This window comes from Cladophialophora yegresii, assembly GCF_000585515.1.
Source record: "Cladophialophora yegresii CBS 114405 chromosome Unknown aczIN-supercont1.5, whole genome shotgun sequence".
NCBI lineage: Eukaryota > Fungi > Ascomycota > Eurotiomycetes > Chaetothyriales > Herpotrichiellaceae > Cladophialophora > Cladophialophora yegresii.
The window spans coordinates 1,138,812-1,159,200 of record NW_006913049.1 but is presented as its reverse complement, the minus strand read 5'-3'; the positions used below and the strand labels follow the sequence as shown (position 1 = coordinate 1,159,200).

The 20,389-nt window shown below is 54.0% G+C and overlaps 6 protein-coding genes across 6 annotated transcripts; 2 read left to right on the top strand and 4 right to left on the bottom strand.

Annotated features, from left to right (window-relative positions):
* Positions 1 to 767: 767 nt before the first annotated feature.
* Positions 768 to 1,173, top strand: A1O7_07138 (uncharacterized protein; the record flags this gene model as incomplete). Its single annotated transcript, XM_007761138.1, has 2 exons — positions 768 to 917; positions 1,039 to 1,173. 2 exons carry the CDS (start codon positions 768 to 770, stop codon positions 1,171 to 1,173), a joined length of 285 nt encoding a protein of 94 aa, XP_007759328.1.
* A 1,365-nt stretch (positions 1,174 to 2,538) lies between these two features.
* Positions 2,539 to 4,368, bottom strand: A1O7_07137 (uncharacterized protein; the record flags this gene model as incomplete). Its single annotated transcript, XM_007761137.1, has 4 exons — positions 2,539 to 2,590; positions 2,648 to 3,177; positions 3,247 to 3,725; positions 3,840 to 4,368. The coding sequence occupies 4 exons, from the start codon at positions 4,366 to 4,368 to the stop codon at positions 2,539 to 2,541; spliced, it is 1,590 nt and encodes a 529-aa protein (XP_007759327.1).
* A 762-nt stretch (positions 4,369 to 5,130) lies between these two features.
* A1O7_07136 (uncharacterized protein) lies at positions 5,131 to 7,188 on the bottom strand (the record flags this gene model as incomplete). Its single annotated transcript, XM_007761136.1, has 8 exons — positions 5,131 to 5,184; positions 5,249 to 5,398; positions 5,457 to 5,473; positions 5,555 to 5,866; positions 5,922 to 6,255; positions 6,304 to 6,629; positions 6,684 to 6,888; positions 6,967 to 7,188. The coding sequence occupies 8 exons, from the start codon at positions 7,186 to 7,188 to the stop codon at positions 5,131 to 5,133; spliced, it is 1,620 nt and encodes a 539-aa protein (XP_007759326.1).
* Positions 7,189 to 8,570: 1,382 nt separating this feature from the next.
* A1O7_07135 (uncharacterized protein) lies at positions 8,571 to 10,789 on the bottom strand (the record flags this gene model as incomplete). The annotated part of the gene is made up of 2 exons (XM_007761135.1): positions 8,571 to 10,448; positions 10,514 to 10,789. 2 exons carry the CDS (start codon positions 10,787 to 10,789, stop codon positions 8,571 to 8,573), a joined length of 2,154 nt encoding a protein of 717 aa, XP_007759325.1.
* Positions 10,790 to 11,767: 978 nt separating this feature from the next.
* A1O7_07134 (translation machinery-associated protein 22) lies at positions 11,768 to 12,425 on the bottom strand (the record flags this gene model as incomplete). Its single annotated transcript, XM_007761134.1, has 2 exons — positions 11,768 to 12,285; positions 12,356 to 12,425. 2 exons carry the CDS (start codon positions 12,423 to 12,425, stop codon positions 11,768 to 11,770), a joined length of 588 nt encoding a protein of 195 aa, XP_007759324.1.
* A 5,440-nt stretch (positions 12,426 to 17,865) lies between these two features.
* On the top strand, positions 17,866 to 19,233 carry A1O7_07133 (uncharacterized protein; the record flags this gene model as incomplete). Its single annotated transcript, XM_007761133.1, has 1 exon — positions 17,866 to 19,233. One exon carries the CDS (start codon positions 17,866 to 17,868, stop codon positions 19,231 to 19,233), a length of 1,368 nt encoding a protein of 455 aa, XP_007759323.1.
* Between the last annotated feature and the right edge of the window lie 1,156 nt (positions 19,234 to 20,389).

Sequence of the window (20,389 nt, the reverse complement as noted above, 5' to 3'; positions counted from 1 at the left end):
CCGATTTCCCCTGGCGGCCTCGGGAGGGATGCGAACGTTAAACTTAGGCCCCGCGTCCAGGCATCGAGGGGTAAGCCAGACAAGACCAGGGGACAAAGTGAGGGGCAGCAACAAAAATAAACAAAGTCGAAAACAAGCAGGTGAGTTTACATTTACGAACTGAAACTACTCTGAAACTGCCACTGACGTTTTGGACGGTGGGCTTCTGCAGTGACTGCACATGCAATGCGCCCTCCACGCACGCCGACGCCCTCAGACAATCTGGGACTCTTCACCGCCAGAACTGCAACCGTGGGTCGAGTTCAGCGTGTACGCGAACTCGACCCCTCCCATCCCTCCATCCTGAGAGCTAGTTAAGCCGGCGTCGGCGGCACCTTGCTTGATCTAGCGGGCCGTTACCCTCCACCACGCGGACACGCTTTCTCATTCGAGCATCACAATCAATCGGTGAGAACGATCTGTCTTGATTGGGTATTCCAGACGTTGCAACTGAACTTTTTGGTTCTTCGTCCTTCCAGCCACAGAAGCGTGGGGCCTGGAGCCCGATTGTGCAATCCACAGAGCGCCCGATTGAGGTGTCAAGAGCAGAGCGCAGCGTGATTGAAACAAATGAGGGGTGGAGGGGTAATATTGGGATATATAAACAAGATGCTTCATACGATCACCCCTGTCTTTCCTTTCCTTCCCACCCTCACAGCTACCACCAAATCTCTACATCCTTCGTCCCCTCAAGTTCCAGTTCTTCTTCAACAACAAAACCAGTCACCATGGCCGACGAAGCTACCAAGGCAAAGCTCCGAGCCAAGTTCGACAAGCTCACTCCTCAAGATTTCGCTGCCGTTGCTGGCAACAGAGACGCCCTCACCAAGAAGGTTGCTGAGATCTACGGCATCTCCGAGGACGAGGCCAAGAAGCAAGTCGATGAGGCTTTCGCTTAAACGACTGACCTGCACCGCTCTGTCGATCGTCCCTCAAATTCACCTCTCTCCGTTCAGCACCCGAACCCACGTCGGTCCAGAGCACCTTTGACCACGACAGACGACTGCAAAACATTCGGACAGCAGACGGGTGGAGCATTTGGTGATAGTCAACATCCGTGTTCCTGTTACAGAACCTTACCTTCAAGGGCCGGCCATAGCGGAGGAGTCACAAAAGCTGCGATTCACACCTTGACATAAACCAATGAAATGACAAACAAGGGAAATGCATATGTAGAAGGGCGTCCGCAGCATTTCTTGTTGTTCTCAACCACCTCCCACTATTTGCTCCTTTTGTCTCTTCTCCCGCCTTCTTTCTATTGAATTGAGCTTTTCCACCGTGGGTATCATCACGCCCATGCCCACCGCTGCCCCCTTTCAATTCAGCCTCACGTTGCTGTAACCCCGGCAACAGGACAGCGCAATGCTGTGGAAGATATCATGTTTCACACTCGATACCAGTGCCTTGAATGAATATGGCCATGTAGGCCCTGACCTTCGTGTCGTCCCCAATGTCTGCCCTTGCCGCCCGCACCATCGACCCAGCTGACATAGCTAAAAAACAGTCGGACTGAACCTTCTTCGCCATATAGCTGGCTCCAATCATGGGCGGTTTTATATTTTCTATGGTCTCGCCCAGATAGGGTGCCCGCTGTGGTTGTCCTGAGACGTCTATCAATTGCACGACGGCTTGCTGTGGCCTGTCTCTTTTCTGTTGTTTCTCAGTTCCATCCACGAGTCCAAGTATTCCTCCCCTACCCTCCCTGCACCTCTCGTGGCTTCTTACAGTCAGTACCTTCCGCGTTCCAGTCAAAGGAGTGTGACTCAACCCCTTTTGCGGTGGAGGATTGACATCCGCGAGTCGATCGCTCTCAGAGCTCGTGATTCGGGAGTCTCAACTGCTGGGCTGCTCGGGTAGGATCACTCGTAGGGTCGAATATTGTGGATGGGAAGGGAAGGGGATGGAATGAACATGGAAATATTCTTCTGGTGACCGTCGTGGTAGTCATGATTGGGACATCGACACGGCGTAACTGGGGGACGACTTCGGGTGGAGACACAGGCTGGCAATACGCACGCACGCACGTGCGCATGATCGTATCTATACCTGCACATATCCACAAGACACACGCGGACGCAGGACGGCTGGACGAGATATGGAAGCGGACGGAACCTGACGAGGAACGACCAAGAAGCCGGGGATACATGATGGAGACGAGTCCCGTGCAGTCATTGTCGGAGTTCTCGCGGCAAGGAGGGAGAACAGTGTAGAGCAAGAGCGTGTGATGGAGTCTACCCTCTCTGTAGTCGTATCTCGTTCTCGTCGTCCGTATGTATGATGCGTCCGTCTATGGCTCCTAATCACAAAAGGGACGCTTGTCGGTCTTGAAACAAGGTTCCCTGGGACCCTCGTCAGGTATCTTCGACCTGCGATGGCCTCGCCCAGCGACCAGCCACGATGATGTCGCTTCTCAGTGCCGCTCTACGCGGTCGCCCAGCGGTCGCGCACGTCGAGGTCCCGAGCCACGCTCGGTCAATCCACCGCCTACCGCCTACCGCCTTACAGACTGTACACGAACTCGGGGTTCTCTTTATCCGTCAAGTCGAGCCACCTGGAATCAAAACGTTAGGTGGGGGCCGTTTCCCGAGAAAAAGGGCTGTCAACTCACTCCTGATTCTCCAACTTGACATAGCCCGGCTCCGCGCGCTGGGCCTCCTTCTTCCGATTCTGCCGCCGACAATACCACCAGATGAACGCCAGATCGAGCAAACACGTCCCATAACACACAATAATGGTGATCTCGGCGGACCGGTACTGCGGGGCGTCTTCCGGCCGAAAGGTCTGCGGCCCGATGATGTTCCCGACGCAGTACCCGATGAGGTAGCACGCCGCGACGGTGGTCTTCTTCGTATAACCCGCAACGTTAGTCGCGATCAGGGACAGCAGAGCCACAAAAGGTGTCGGCGAGGCCTGGGTCAGATAGTACCCTGCCAGCCGGCCGGAGTTGTTGGACAAGGGGAGGGCGACGATGAGGATCATTCCCAGCAGCGCGATGCACAGGCCGCCCATCGAGACGAGGATGCGTTGGCCCAGCCGGTCGCCTAGCCAGCCGCAGAAGATGAGGGCCACGACTTCGACGGCGCCGCCGGGCGTGCCGTACAGGAGGGACTGTTCAGGGGTGTAGCCGAACGAGACGATCTAAACACAAATTAGAATGAATGTTCATGCGGTGTGGTTTGTGTGAAGAAGATCTTCGGAGGCACCCACCAGCTGCGAAAAGAAATTGGTGATTCCCCCGTTGGGGATATCCGCGACGAGCGCATAGAACACAAAGGCCCAGGTCAAGGGGTCCAGCAGCGCTTCCTTCAACTGGTAGGACTTGAAGTGCTTGTTGCCGATGCCCTGCTGGTTGACGCGCACCCGCTCGACAGCCAGGATGCGATCGCGCGGCTTCAACCACCGCGCGTTGAGCTGGTTGTCGGGTATCACGAAGAGGAAGACGACGCCCAGCGCGGCAGTTAGTAACCCGTTGACGAGAAACACAATCTTCCACGGCGCGATGGCGGAGCCGGTCTTGCGCGACCCGACGGCGATGCCGTACGCGACGAGACCGCCAAAGATCTGCCCGAACCCGTTGAACGAGAACCAGATGCCCGTGCGCGTGCCTTGCTCGCGCTTGGTGTACCATTGCGACGTGAACAATGCGAAGCCGGGCGTGACGGCGCTTTCCATGACTCCTAGAAAGACTGTCGCGCGAGACGTCAGATCACAAGCACCGGAAGACCAGGGGAGGTGGGGGGGGGGGGGGGGGGTCGTGGAGTCGCCCCCGAGTGTGGAAAAAAAAAACTGAACCAACGTACATCTCACAGCCACGGCGCCGCCGAAATTGGATACCGTCGCAAACAACGCCAGCACGGTCCCCCACGCGATGACGCAAAAGGCAGAATACTTGGCCAGCGGCAGCCGCTGCAGCAGGCGGTTCGTAGGGTATTCCCAGGCGAGATAGCCAAAGTAGAACATGCTCGACAGCCACTGGTAGTCGTCGCCGACGAGGTTGATATCTGTCTTGATCCCCATGATGCTCGCGTACGAGAGCGTCGTCTTGTCCAGGAAATTCAGCCCGTAGATGACGCACAGCAGGGGCATCAGATGCCAGTCGATGATGCGCAGGAGGCGTCTGTTCGTCGCCTCGTCGATCTGCACGACCTCGCCGTTGGCAAAGGCCTTCATCGCCTCGTCGGCATCGCTGCTGTGCTCGAGGATCTTTTGCGCGGCTCGTGTGGTCGAGGCAGAGGCTCGCTTTCCGGACCTGTCTACGGGGGACACAGAGCGTCGGCCGGGGAGGTTGTGGATGTCGATCGACTTTTCGTTGCCTTCGATGTCGGCCATGGTTGGTGGTGGCACGAAATCCCCGGATGGTTCAGTCGATGAGGGAGAGCGGCGTGATAAAGCAACGTTAACAATAGCGAGCTGTTACACGGCAAGTCACACGTTCAGGATGCCTGGTCCAGGACAAGGCACAAAAGACTTGCTGCGCTGAAGCCTCAATCACAAACCGTGAACATCAAGCTCCAAACGAAGATGGCATGTATATTGATATTGGGGCGGCACTCCCACCGAAGTCCGCCGGGGGAGGGAAGGCGATATCATGACAGATAAACACGTACGTTGCATCACAAGCGACGCACGTTGCTCTGGGCAGGATAAGCATCCACGCAAGCTATTTGCCATTGCTTGGGTTCGGCGATAGGTTGCATCAATCAGACGAGTACGGAAATCAAATCGGCATATCTGCTGGGGAAACGAAGCATGGACTTGCGCGCGTGCTGTCGAGGGAATAGGCAGGAGGAAGGTCAATCACAAGCTTGGCATGGTGATGATAGCTCCAGACGAGGTCAATGGCGTGGCGGCCCCCAAGTGGGATCGGCGTGAGTCCTTAAACTACTTGAGGAAGGTCGGAGCCAGCAGAGGAGCGCCGACGTTCCCCGATCAGCAGCGGCCGACAGGGCCGGTTTCAAGCGGCGGATCATACGAGTAAGTCATACAGAGACAAGGTCAGTGTGAGGATAGTTTTGGATCGCATCAAATTTAAGCGAGGCTATCATATCAGCGTTAACGACAAAGCTGTCTCGGCGTCGCTCGACGTGCTCTCTACATGGACCTCTTTCCGTACGGCTCGAAAGGCATGATGATTGCGATGATGGCCTGCAATGCGTGTCAGAGGCGCGATTCTTCGGAACCTGTGTGGGAAATAGGGGGAAATCCTTACCATGGCGATATAAAGAGCCGCGCAGATATAGATGGGGGCACTGGTCGCTGTGTCGGAATATTCGGCCACAAAGGCACTCACAAGCCCCATGACACGGTTGCAACCGACGGCAATACCGTTTCCGGTAGCTCTGTGAGCGGATGGTAAGCTCTGCATACTCGTTAGTTGACCGGACCCGCACCGCTCCTAAAGACATGGAGAAACTCACCTCAGGTGTGTAGGCATCTGCAGTCATTTCCATGGTGGATCAGCATGTATCCTGGCAAACGCGCAGAAAAGCAAAGCGCTTGGCTGGGGAGTTCTTACACAGCGTCCCGTAGTAAACATTGACCCAAAAGTATATCATGCAGGTGAAGGCAATGTTCTGAGCAGGGGTGCGGACTGCGGTGTAGGCGAAGAAGAAGGCCATGGTGACCAGTGCTCCGATCACCATGGTGTATCTCCGTCCTAGGAGTCTCCAGTTGCACATGAAGCCTGCAAGGACCGGTCCGAAGATGCCGACAACGTTGGTGATCATGTAATTTCGCCAGGTATAGTACGCGCCGCCTTGCCCGGTCTGAGCACCACGAGTTTCGAGAAACTGGGGCAAGAAGACATAGAATAGAGGGTAGGCCAAACCTGCAGCATCGTCAGCCTCATGTCCCATATTCTCCACATTGTCCCTTCTGCCTACCGATCAATGTCCATGAGAGCCAGATTAGGCTCGTTGAAAGCCCGAGCTTTTTGGTCTGGAAAAGGCCTCGCAGGTGTGCAACCAATTCTGAAACCCCGTATCGCGACTTGCCATAGGTCGACTGGATCGGACCACACTCGTCAAGTTGCTCAAAAGTCAGTGAGCATGTCCTGTTGTACTTGGCGGCGATTTCTTGGAAAGTGTTGACCACTTCCTGGTCTTGTCCTTTCGCTAGTAAGTACTTTGGGGTCTCTTTAAGCCTGATGACCGTCACACGCAGAACGCTGAGAACGAAAACCAGGGCCCCATTCGAATACCAAACATAACGCCATCCCTTTGACTGTTAGTTTTTCGATTGATTTGTTGCATTTTGGAGACTGACCATGTTGTTATCGTAGGTACAAGTATCGTGAGAGGTACAATTATACCTGCTAATGGAGAGGAATGGCCAGGCAAAAGCAGCTGCCACCACAGGCGCAAATCCCCAAAAGCACGCCATCAATGTGAGCAACCACTGCTTGTTGCCGGGGAGGTACTCCAAGAAAATCGTGGTATCCAAGATCAAGTTCCCGCCAGAGCCAAATGCCGCCAGAGCCGTGAATGCGCCCAAGGCATACCAATTGGGCGACGCACCAGCGCAGATGGCGAAGACGGAGCAGCTGAACAGGGAAACGTTAAACGCAAAGCGGCGACCGATCACATCAGCACCTGTTGGTATGCGTCAATCACTACCACGACTTTCACCGGAGGAGGATTGCTCACTCAGTCCCCAAAATAAGGCCCCAATCAACATTCCACTGTAGGCGGCGACGGTCAGACCATTTCGAAGTGACGGGTTAAATTCGATTGCAGCTTGACCGGCGGTCACCGACTGCAACAACAGAATCAAGGAATCGGCCGCATAGCCGAAGCCGTTGAGAAAGAAGAGCTTCATGTGCATGCCAGTCCATCCAATCTCGTCGATAGCCTACCCAAGACGGAAATTAGCACCTCTTCAGTTCGTGGGGATACACCCAAAATCGGGCTCTTGCACGGAGGGACCAACGTTGTTGACAAGACGCATTTTCTTGTCCAAAGCCGGATCGACATCGTTCATGGAAAAGATCTGGCCTTCCACTGTGGTCTCGTCGATTGACTGGACTGATATGCTGTTCCGCACGCGCTCGCCGAAACTGTGACGGTTATTGTGCGCGTTTCTCTCATCCACATGAGTTTTCGTGTCGCCATGAGCCTCGGCCACTTCTTTCCTAGGGTATTCTGCAGACATGGTTGACGCCTGCACGAGGTTCGGGTGATATTGGGTATCTATCCAAAGCCCACCAGGGAAGAAAGACGGTCGTCGTCGTCTCTTGCCTTGTGACGGATTGCTTCTTTCTGGCTCTGCGCTTTCCTCCCGAATCACACGCAGAAGTGGTGAGCGGTCAGCTCAACTCAAGCGAGCAGGGACAGCCGGGGGTTTATCAAATCGCACGCAGAACCCAATAGCTAGAAGGGAGCGTGGACCCCTGCTCTATATCTCGGACACTCGACTGGAAAGATTTTCTTCCCTGTCGAGGGTCTTACAGGCAGCTTGTTAGCGATCCACGGACTGACGTGAAGGTGGCTCACTAGCTTGGGCTAAGGTGGCTCTGTGTGGATTCTGGAGAGCAGGCAGAATAACGATCATCCTACCTTATCGGTTGGACATACTTGCCCAGATTCTTGTCTGCACGCGACAAGCGCAAGATGGGCGTGTTCCGCTGTAACGCTGCCAGTGACGTGATGTCCTGTAGCCAATCCGCATATTCAAGGCTGCATTCAGGGCTGGGCCTGAGGTTGCTTTGGACGATACTGTGTACAGATGACGAAGGTCGAGCCGGCTTTTGGGTGGATCTGCTCAGTAAAAGGTGCCTGGATGGCGACCGAGGCACAGATGATGCGGTGTCGCAAGCGGGGGACTAAGGCCCGGCGACAGCGGGGTGGCCCAAATGCTGTGGGCTTAAGCCTGGTGCGGCTTAGGGGCACTGCAGTGAGCCTCCAGCATCCTCCTCAGAGGCTGCAGCCCGCAAAGAACCGCCTGTAAGGGAACTAGCCAGCTCGTGGGGCGAACGCCCAGGCCGGATCGGAAAGCAAATCCACAGAGAGTTCCTCTCCGCTGTCTTGCCCTTCCCGTACCCACGAGGAAGGTCTCCAATCGTGGCTTCAGCTGATGCACGTGTCCCATGGACCAAAGTCTTCGACCAGCCTTGAAGTTGCTTATCTTTCAAGAAGATCTTTGCGATGGCTGGTGAAGGGAAACGGTCGCATGACTTCGAGATAGCCAGCCAAGGTTCCATAGGCTCTCCATGTGTCGATGCCACGAGCCTCGGGAGCAATTTCAGCTGACATGTCGGCGTCAAGCTTGCCACACAGTATACAATTCTTCGATACTTCAATCTCTGAGTAGGCTGACAAAGCCCATACGTCCGTATTGAATCTTGGGTATCTCAAAGAGACAATGCATATCGCAACTCCTAACAACCTCCCGTTTGGGTAGTCATCGCTCCATGCCTCCCAAAGTTCGTACCTGACCTTGCCTTACTGGAGCACTGTATGTCCTCATATCCAAGGGCCAAGGGTCAACAATATATCCCGTCTCGACTCATTGTCCGGTTATTTGGCCTTCGCTTCTCATATTTCGTAGTAATAGCCGTCGTCCAAACCTTCTCGGCTGGGAATCTCAGGGCCATCCAATCCATCCATGCCCTCCACGATGCCTTCCTCGTCGTTGAACCGTACATTCAGCAAACGGACTTTCAGTCCATAGTCGCTAATCATGTGTATTAGTCTATTCGTCTCCGCAGTGATCGGTTGCTGCTCCAGGAGCATCAGGAGCCCATCGAGCCATTCCGAAGCAACGCTGTGGCTATTTGGATGGAACGTCAGCAGGACTGTCTCCTTGGACGCACTGCGGGCAGAAGAAGTCTTGGAGGAAGTCCTCGAATGCTCACTCCGTGCACCACGCGATTTGGGCAAATACCCATGGATCGTGATTTTGTTGGTGGTAAATCGATCGTGCGCCAGTTCTTTCAGTGTCGAGTCCGAGCTGAATGAGGACCGTTCGTTTGCTGTCACATTTGATACCACGGACGAGACAATCGACAGGTCGATCTTGTCACGGAGGCTCGATGTTGACGGCGCCTGCTCCTCCTTCTCATCAAAATCTCCCCAGTGGAGATATTTCCGCGTCTCCGAGAGGCGCACAAAGCGGTAGCCGTGGGTCGAATTTTGAACGAGGCTGTCCTCTGTGACGGGGCCCCCGCCTTCTTGGTCCGTATAGGTGCCGTTGGGGAACCACGACCCAGCAAGCAGACATCGGATTCTTTGCTCCTTGACAAATTGCAAGGCCTCGGTGTGCAGCTCTTCTTTCACCCCACGCAGATGCTGACCCCAGACGTCCTCATAAGTCAGCTCCAGCAATTCCATCTGCAGCTCGCGAAGCTTATGGTACTCGAAAGCCGCCATCTCCTTCTCGATCTCTTCGATGCCCTTGGTGCGTTCAGCGCCACCGACAACACTCTCAACCAATATTCTCACCAGCTCCACGATTTTAGGAAAGTCGGCGGTTTCGGCGCCTGTCGCCTTCCAGATTCGGAAGAAAGCATGCAAGCCGGCAACGTGCAGTCGACTCCAGTGTAACAAGAGTGGCTTGAAGACCTTGTCAAAATTTGTCCGACTCTCCAAAGCGAGGTAGCTTTTGGAATCTTCCAGTTCCACTTTGTCCACCTCGAAATGCTCGAATAGGATGGCCGTCAAGGTCAAACTCGCGCGAGCCAGCGGACAACGGTTTTGTTCGGGTGTTACTGACTGCTCAAGCAGAATATTCTGGAACTCATCTTGATGCTTGCGGACATAGTCAGAGAGATCCATCATACCCAGGAACCCCGTCTCTGCAAAATCTGGTTCAGGGGTCTCAGAAGTGAAACCAAGACGCCTCCACTTATAAGGATTGTGCTTCGGCTTTGCCTCTCCGTTTCGGGCCTCGGATTCCGCAGGCTTGTCCGGGTTGCTCGAGAGATGGACGGCCTTGATCGTCCTCCGATGTTCCGGCTTCACCAGATCAACTGGTACGTCTCTCCATCGTCTCAGCAATATCTTTGTCAACGCCTGAAACTCCAGTAGCGGATGCGCCAAATCTTGTAGGGCCGAGCTTTGCATCAGCACATAAACTGCCTTAATGACCCCCAGATCTTGGATTCGCTTGATGAATTTGGGCCACTCGGTCTCGTTGTCGTTCGTGATGGCGTCACGCATGAGTGAATTGATCAGCTGGAGCGCATTGGCACAAAGGGCGTGGTCTGCAGATGACAGTCTCGTCACCAACATTTCCAGAAATTGAGGATATAGTGCGATGGCAGGTTTGAGCGCTTGAAAGCCTCCAGCATTGTGGTTCGAACCGAGTTGTGAGTATCTGTCTGCGTAGTATGGTCGAGAGACAATTGATACGAGAATGGCCATTGCGCCTCGGAGGATGTTGACCAGAGGTTGACAGACTACCAGTTCCACGACCTAGAGTGTAGTTCACATATCAGTGTTGCCCTTACACCGAGTATGCATGACAGAAACCAGCTCACCTTCTCAACGACCTTGTTGTTGACAGCCTCCCATCCTTGGTCAACCTCCAATAGCCTCGCGAAGCTCGCGAGACTATAAGCCAACGTGTTTCCGCTGCTCTCAAGGACGAGGGTGCGCAGTCGCGACAGTCCACCGGCAAGCACGAAATGTTCCGCGAAGGAGGGATCATTGATCAGCGACTGCAGCTTGAAAGCTGCCATCTTGCGACTGGCATCTTCAGGGCTCGACAAGCCGCTGAGCAAGTCGGCCAAATTGGGACTCTGAGCAGGTTCCATCGTGGTGAGGTCGGACGAGACATGTGCGGGAGAGCGGAGGCAGGGCGATGATGTTAGCAGCGAGATAGGCGGGAGTAGGAAATCCTTCGAGAGCTGTCGGTCATCGCCATGGCGGGCGTCGCGTGCTGCGATCGGTATCCATGGCGCTGATAGTTCGCGTTCCTGCGAGTCGCTGCGAAAATGGGAAGTCGAAGCGTGAGTTCGAGGTCCGATGCTCAATTGGCTGGCCTGGCCCAATGGGTTTGGCACCTCTGGCAGCGGCAAGGGTTTGCGGCCGCTAAGAGTCAGACCGTTAGGCGCCGTTTCAGGTGCCGCAGCCGCACACTCAGACGCAGATTCGAGATCTGGGGTCTTCTTGAGTTTGAAGCGCCGCCAGGAGAGGGCCGCGGATGACGTCAGCCGCGGGTTTCTTTTGGACGTCGACCACAATGCAGTGCTTGGCTTGGTTTTCAGACTGTCTTCGTCCGTCGAGCTGCCGTCACATGAAACCCATTCAGACCCAGACTGGGTGGCGGTATTACAGTCAGAGTCAGACGAAGAGTCGGGGGATGTTTGGATGTGGTAGGCCATATTTCAAACCTCAGACTCGCGTTACAGAGTGGTGAAACACGGCAAAGGCCAAACTGGGAAGGCACAGGAAGAAGTTCATGGCTGAAGGCAGTCAACCATCGCGGGAGAAGATGAAAATGAATATCGAGGCTCTTCGGCTAAAGACTTCTACACTTTCCAACGGCGTTCAGTTCAGCCTTGTGCCGCGTTCCGCACATTCTGCCGGACCAAGTTTAGGACTTCGTGATATCTGCAATCATAACCACACGGGCAGCGCTACTTCAGAACGTTCAGGTTCTTCAAGGGAAGGTTTTCCCGTACATCATTGCAATCGAAGCAGAACGGTCCTTGTCAAGAGACTTTCTCCGAACGGCTTTGTGTGGAAAAATGAACACATCATGGTGCCATACTGATTTTCTCTAGTCCGTGCTAACCCCCGCCCTTTTTCTTCGTCTCATCCTTCATGTCCAAGTTATCTTCGGGTATCTCAGGATACTTCTCCTGTAACCAGTCATACACATCATCACTCACATCGCCTTGCACTGTGATCTCTTCACCACCCGCCGCAGTCTTGGTGACACTGCTGCCGGTTGCGAACTTTTTGCCCAGCTCTTTGGCCACCTTCTTCAGCTCCAGCCCATGCTCTTCCAGGCCCGACACGACTGTGACGTACTTCCGCTTATTTCTTTCCACTCGCTTAATGAGGACTATGGCTTCGGCTTTTCGCTCTGCCTCTCGTTGCTCTGCGGCGGCCGCCTTTGCAGTCTTTTTGGCTGCGTCTTTTTCTGCTCGCTTCTGAGCATCGACGGACAGAGCTGAGAGGTTGGCACTTAGGGCTTCTTCCGAGTACAGTCTCTTGTGCATGTCAGGGTGGTTCATCTGAAGCCATTCTTCGCACTTCTTAGTGGTGCCACCGAATTCGCAGTACTCGGGAGGAAGACTGCAGACTGTTAAAATCTCAATGTCAGCATTACCATTCCTTCTCAAGGAAGACTTTGGAGCGCAGGGACTGCCCACCTCCGCAATAGATGACATGCCGAGCAGGTGGCCCGGCAGCAACTGCTGGCTCTGTCGCAACGTCTGCCATGGCAATTAGGCTGATTTGCCAAACAATCTCTCGTCAAGTTACTCCCTTGGATAGTGATAAATCCCGCAGACAGCGTCGTTGCATGTGGCTCCTCGCAACACTTCTCGCCCACTCATCCAACTGATAAGATGACACTGCCAGTCATACTCGCAGCATGGGGTTGCGTTAGCGAGGTAGCAGGTGGGAAGGATTATTGCCAAGCGATATGCCACTTGCTACGGCCCGGCATTCGACCCACTGCCACATCGGATCCGGTAGATCATCGGATCACCGATTGCGTGGGAGGTGGAGCACGTCCGTACACGTCCAAGCACCTCTCAACGTCGCTTTCAACATCACATGCAACGCATGCCAACAACTCCTTCCAACCTCGCTGACCATGACCTCGTATCTGCTTCGGCCTTGACTCGCATGCCTGTGGCGATTTTCACGTGCAAATTTTCAAGGGCAGTAGCAGCCGTCGCAGAATAAGGGCACTGCAGGGACTCAACTGCTGCTTGTGATTCGGAGCGTTGAGACCCAAGGCCCAGTTGTTATCACCGACCCCCATGATTTAGCAGCTTTATCTTCCCACTATCTCAGCCAGATTCACCCAGATATGCCGATCCAGGTAGGTCCCAAATACTCTCGGATTCACCTTTGCGTGCTGGCCATACAAGGCTATCCTGGCAGCGTTGAGTTATTCGCCGCTCTGCGTCCGAAGCTGCAGCCTCGTACCGAGCAAACTAACGGTAAGAGGCGTTTTGCCTGTGGCGACCGCTGGCGGAATCCTCCGCTTTCCCAGCCGCATGCTAGCGACCCTTGACAACTTGGTTCGAAGGTAGAACACTTTCGTCCAGGAAGCCTACGTGGGGGAAGCCGGTGTCAATCAGCCCAATCGATACCAACACCAACTCAGTCGTGCCTGTGACGTGCCGAGGGAAGGACCACCATAGATCACGGAGACATTCAAAGGGTCTTGTCTCGAACTACTGGCACATGGATCCAATATGTTCGTGTCACTAATGTGACCGGAGCAGAACGGGTTCCAACCTAGCAGTCGGAAACGCGTCCGGGAATTACCCCCTGCTCTTGACCATATGTAAGAGCAGCGGACAAGCACGCAATTGCCAGGGTTACTGCTTCGTTCCCATAGAACCCGACAACTCAAGCCAGAGGCGAAAATTCCAGGCGCTCATAGACTCAAGGTTTACAACAAGGCGAGGGGACGGGGCAAGCCGGCGAGCGCCAGTTTACCGAGTCCGTTCCCGTATCGCCAGATTCGGCCTCTGCAAAACAGTTTCCTCGTATCTGGTCTATTAGCGGCCTCAGGTTTGTGCAGACCCATCCTCGTCTATGGTTGCTGAAGCCTTTGCTGGCCACAGCCATCATCAGCAACACAGAGGCGCGAGTTCGTACAGCCTTTCAAAGCTGTCCGAGAAGGCGGCTTGCCGTCCGTCAATGAGAATAGCACGAACACGATGCGAGCGGCCCATAATATAGACCGCAGAGTGACTGTTTCACGTGGTAGCAGATATGGACGGTACCATCAATACCGACATTGTGTTGTTTCGCCGTTGCGACTGGGGTTATGAGAACATAGGTGGTCCACACGTTCTACTTTGATGAGCAGTGACTCGCCGTATCAAGTGGTATCTCGAGGCACTCCTGGGAAGGCATGTGGAGGGGGCTCGTACTCAGCTTTTGGATCTGGCAAGTCTTGGTCCCCAGCAGAATTCGTGTACCATTCCGGTATTCTCTCCTCAGGCCGTCGCTGGACTCCTTGATACCGCGGTTCGTTATCAGTCTGGCTACTGCCCATCATTCAGCCTTCAAACCCGGCTCGTTGAGGGCCGTCATTTGTAGAATCTGCTAAGCTGAGATTAATTGATATCTCCATATCGAACGCAAGGAAGAATGGCATGTCTCCTGCTGAATATAGAAAAGATCACCTACTGCACGACGTCCTAAACAGTCGCCATCTTGCTTAGATCCGGCCTGCGAGTAACTGATGTAGCGTTGTGATAAGCATTCAGACTGGGCTGGGTGGAAGCGAACTTTTATTCGGAACGATCATCTCCAAATTGTTATTAGATATGCTGGTTTAGGTCGGCTTGGGTGTTAGCAGTGCTGGCGTTGATCTTCTGCTAGAGACACTTTCGGTGCCGCAACAAGACATTTCCAGAGGGCATACTTCTGCCAGCACAGCATGTGTTAATGACCCGAGTGCCTAAAAGGAGTTTCATCAGTGCTAGCAAGGAAGAGTACTGTGGTGTCCTGCCCCAGAGAGAAGCACTGAAGCTCAATGCGTTCGAAAGATCCAGGCTAGTGATGAGCGAGAAGCCATCTTTGCGGTTGAAACAATCAAAGCTAGTGATGTCGCGCTCGCACCTTCGATTGAGTAATTAGAGCATCGTCGTGCCGTATCTTGTCTCGACTCTAGCATTTTGCCAGCAGAGCACCCTGTCACAATTGCGACTAAGGCCACAAGAGAGGGGGGCTAGGCGAACCACCAGTCGACCGTTTGTTTGGAAAGAGCCAGATGGCGATGCAAAAGGGTAACTGCTAGGTGAGTGGAGTTTCAGCATCCCTGCGATTCACTCCAGGTGGGTATCTGTTGCAGATGTTGCAGCGGGAGGCATCCAAAGCAACGAGCCGAAATGCGCTTCTGTACCAAGTGGCTCTTGAACGACATCTGACTGGAGGGAGTGGAAGATAGCTGCCAGTGAAGGTTTATCTGCATCGAGGCCTGTTTTCTCCACCAGTGGCTCTGGCCTGGCACCTACCTGGGATATCAAGCCAGGTGCTGGACTTGAGGTTAGACAGGAAAAGAGCAAGCGTGCCTCAGAAAATTTAGCGTGCGCGGCATGAGGGAGTTTTCGGGTGGCGTCTGCGCCTCAGTGGCTTAGTGACTCATGGTCGCTATGCAGAGTGGGATGCTGAATGGGTGGACCGGGATAGAATTCTCGAGGTCGCCCGCGAGTTTGATGCCGTTGCTGCTGGGCAGAGACTAACAGTATTGTATGATCGGTTTTGGATGAGTTCCCGCTGCGAATTGTGCAATGAAGGATAGTTGCGGGCAAGCACAACGGAGAGCCGAGCACGTTTATCATCCAGCAAGCGATTCGGCCACAGCAAGGTCGATCAGCTTACTCAAAGCATGGCGCCTCTAGGTAGCAGTTGAAGGTGCCCGTTGAGCCACCGGATGACTCTGGGGGCTTCGAGGAGCAGTTGTGAGTGGGTTGCCTTCTCATACGTTCGGCGTAGCCAGGTGTGTTTTCCGAGCTGCAAGGGAAGGATTTTCCCTTTGTGTGGCTTGCAGGTGCAGTGGGCGGACGTGGGAGTACAGCAGGATTACTCCGTATTGCGCCGGCGACTCTGAGGGGAGAGTACAAGCTCGGTGACAAGGGCGTTGCGGCAGAGAACACGTACGTGCAATCGTGGTGACATAAGCCAGCGCCGGCAGGATTGGCGTTGGTGTCTAGGGAAATGATGTCTCTCAGTAATGACAACAAAAGGTTTGAGTTTGGGCATTGGGATACCTCGTATGGAGGATTTGGAAACAGGCTTTTAGGGTAAATTATGCTCAATCTGATATCTCGTGAGAAAGAGATGAGACAACCTTAAGTATCGGATACCTCTAGCGTAGGCGAATCATCCACGACACTAGAGGTACTGGGTACTGAGCACCTTCTGGTTGCGGGGGGTGCTCTGAAGTAGGGGCTGGAAGACTGCCCTGCCCCTCCATGATTGGGAAGTCATTTCCCCACAATCTACTTTTATATCGGCGGCAGCCAACTTGATGAAGTCCCATCATAGCCGCCGTTGTCCTGAAGGCTTCTAGGAAAACACCGTGGGTTCGTAGTTGTACAGGAAGCCCACAACAGACTTTATATCATCCAAGAAGAAGCAATTCTGTGGACGGTAATTCTCGCCTCGGACCAAGACTCGCTGATATTCAATCTTGCCAAAGTGCCCTTGGGAAGAAATACCCCTCTTCTTCTCTAGTCAGCAATTGTGGTCAATGGATTGCGCAGATTTGCTCCACCAGTCCTCCCACGCGGGTTGCATGCTTGTCTGGACAGCCCGTTCGCTGGGGGAGCGACTGTGGTTATCCGTGCAGTTCCAAGCCACTCACAACGAGCTGCAGACCGTGCCTTGGCTGGCAGGAAGCAGGCTTCTCGTATTCAGCTAAAAGAAACTCGGGACCCGGGCAATGGCAGCAGTTCTTTGTCTCTAGGATTGCCCTGCCCCTGCCCTGCACAACCGTTCGGGAACGTGTTCAATGCATTGCTAACAGTGACCTCAACACACTTCGGCAACCAGGAAAGCACTGGCGCGTTGATTGCATCCCAGGGCTTGTGGCTGGCTGTTTGTGCCTGCTCTTCGTGTGCCTAGGCCACATTCTCCACAGCCCAGCAGCTGTGCCCTGACTGGAGTCTCTGGATGCACAAGTTTTCGTCGTCCTCGCCTCCCACCCGCCCCTAAGCACGCTCACTCGCCCGCTAAGCCTAGCGCTGTCAGGGTCGCCGGTGGACCCCATCAGTGATCGAATGCTTTCTTGGGCGTCCCCTTCCTCCAGGTTCATCCCCCACTCCGCTTGCCCACTGTTTCTCTTTTTCCAATCCACACCCAGCCGCCGCAGGTATTCGAGAACTGCGACGTACATCGCGATACTCCACCTTTCCCACAAACCTTTTCACGGTGTTTTACTTGTATCGCGCCCTCCCGCTCCAGCATACTGTGACCCACGGGGCCCTCTCGATCTCTCGATCGCCCTTCTTTTTGCCCTTTGCCTGTGCGTGCAGATCATTATACATCGCTCGCTGTCCGCCGCCCACTAGCCACCAAGGCTACCCGATTATCATTGACCTTCGATCGCCGTCATAGCTGATCTTCACGCTTCGCCCCTTCTAACCTGGCCTGCGTAGCCGAGATATTATCAAACGGTTTTCCAGGACACTCTTCCTTCCACCTCACAGCACCAGGCAGAAAAAAACAGGTCAAGGTCTAAGAGACAAAGAACGCGTGGAGATATCGCCCTCGGTGCTCAACCGCAGATCTATGCCGGCCTGCTCTAAGTAACGCCCTACGCCCTCTTACACTCACCAGCGGACGCCGCCATCGGGTTGGGACACATGAGGCGCTCATGACGACTATTCTACAGGCTCCCCTTGCTGGAGCCTCGCCTTTCTCAAGCAGCCCAATCCATTCATCTTCGTATCCCAACTTGTCAAGTCTGAATACCTCGACGCCTTTTGGCCAACACCACTCCGAGCCTTCCCGTTACTCTCACCACGACTATGCCAGAGCCTACCCGGACTCCGGTCCCTCAACGGCACCGTCCTCTCCCCAGTTGACGTACTCCTCGAGGCGGGATTCATATTCTTCCACTCCAGCCAGTAGTCTATCTCTAGATCGAGGGGACGAAATTGCCGAGGAGGAGGAGGAGGATGATGATATGCCATTTCCAGCCTTTGGAAATTCAGAAGTATCCAGAAAAGCAATTGAGTCTACGGCGGTCGAAGCTGACGGCGATCTGCCAACGCAACCACCCAGCCCCCAAACCGAGGATCCTTCACTTTCTTGTGGCTCAATCCAAGATGACCAGGCTATCGAACCAGAACCAACGAGACATGTCGACTATTTATCGCATGAATGGAAAGAGGAAGACATCTGGAAGTCATGGAGCTACGTGAGTCACAGGCGAGCGAGCCTCGCCAATGCAACCCGGCTAGAAAATGCTTCTTGGAGATCTTGGACGAAAGCCAAGAATCGTCTCCGAACGATTTCACCTGAGACTTTGAATTGGCTCAAGGACTGTGATGTGACCTGGTTATATGGCCCCCTCCAGACGAGCTGGAGTACCTCTCAGTCACTACACAACACTTCTCCTCCGCCGAGCCGTTTATCTCACGCGTCGTCTTTTATCACCAAGAAGCCTATTTTGAAAAAGAAGTCGGCTTCAGCAGCCATTCTGGAGCGGTCGCGGTCACAGCATTCTTTGTTGCAGAGAGCTGGCGACATCATCAAGATCCAACAATCCAACAGTGCAAGCGGGCGGCCAATGCTGAGACGAGGCAATTCCGAGTTCGTCCTACCACGATATGACAATACATCTGTGGCCAACACTCCCGTCGAGCATGAGACGCCGGCATTTACGGACTCACAGTCGTCTTTTGCTTTCGAGGTACCTACCCCCTCAGAGTGTAAGCATGTGCTCTTCGACGAGGAGGTAAGACAAGTACAAGCGATTGACTCTGACGACGACGACAAGCCCGACGAGAATGACGTGGTGTTTGATACAGATGAAGACGACGACTGTGGCCTGATGATGGCTCCCTCGCAAAGACCAGGCCGGGGCAGTGGCCGGACTACACCTCGTGGCAGTTTCAGCGGTGAATCGAAGACCATCGTGCCATTGCCGTCGACTACACTGAAATACAGAATCGACACACCTGAACCTCCTCAGGTAGCCAGCGGATTCTGGCATACTGGCCGGAAGTTATCCCCCTCCCCTTCTCAGGAGACTTTGAGACCGACGAACCCGCATCAAAATTTCCTGATCGATGACGACCCAGAGGTGGAAGATGGTCCTTGGCAGCTTCAATCTTCTCAGGGAGGCAAACGTTCCCCGTATGATGACGAGGGTGACGAAGTCGATGACCATCCTACGATGAGACGAACCGAGTCGGGCATGTTTATGCCCTATGAAGATGACGACGAGGCCGCTATGAACAACACCTTGTTTGGGCAGGCGATGTACGCCGTCAACACATTCCGAGATATCGCTCATGTGGTGTGGAATGTCGGCTGGAATCGAAAATGATTGCTTATGTGGTCGGATTTACTTGGGCGGCAAATTTGAGCGACAATACTCACAGCAGCATAGCGCGGTGTTTTGGGACTTTTTGCACAGCTACGAGTCTAATACAACAGCGAGTTGGCAGTCAATGGACAGTGAGGTTCTCAACTTCACAACTCGGAAAAAATGGACGACATCTACAAGTCTGAGGTAACGTTGCACATACCAGAATCAGGACCAAGAACTTGGATCGGATGAACTCGGGCAAGGCTGGGAAATGGATTGCTTTTCTGGCGAAATATAGACGGGTTACCTATAGAAGAGACGGGCAATCAAGTGGACTGACTACACGAACGCCCTTCTCGGCGCGACTCGGCGAACTTGTCGCACGAAAGGCATGGAGTCGATCCGATCGCAGACTCGGGTGAGAGCGTTCTGTGGCAAGGGCGATCACCTGTGGCCTTAGGACTGCTGTTCTGGGTGAACAACAAAGGCCTTTCATGTGCGACATCCTCCGGGCTTCCCCAGACATCAAAAATGCCATGCATATAGGATGAGGCGGCGTTTCTTCGCCGCCGCATCGTCATTCACGGGCCCTCGGAGAAATATCTATCACATGTGATGCCGCCGACTCCAAATCAAAACCACTGAACCTCATTCCTACGTTACGATTTGTTGCCTGCACCACATGCCTCTGACTGATTTGCATCCTTTTCTGCATTTGGCATTTGCAGCCTTATGTTTCTCTCTGCTCCAGTTCTGCTTAGCTTGCAGGTCCCAGCGTCAGCGTCAATCTAGGTGCATTACGCCATCGACGCCGGTGACCTCACTTCGCGTGCTTGGGACATTGACGTCCCTATGAAATGATGTCCCGCCGTCCGTTTGTTCCACCACACGCTTTGACCAGCCCCAGATGTGTTGATCAAAAGCATATCGGGACCGTACACAGTAGGTGCCGTTCGCGTAGCCACTGGTTGAGCCCACTCCTAATCAATCAGTCCATCGCAAAGAGCAGAGTACAGCGTATTATTGGAGGGATGTTTTTCAGCCTATCGACCGCGCCCAGCTTGCTGCCCCTTGTGCTATGTCGTGTATGTCCCAGTTTTTGCGGGGAATAACATGCATACCACGGCATACCTACATTAGTGCCTGGACCTCGTAGTGAGAGAGCGGGAAAGTT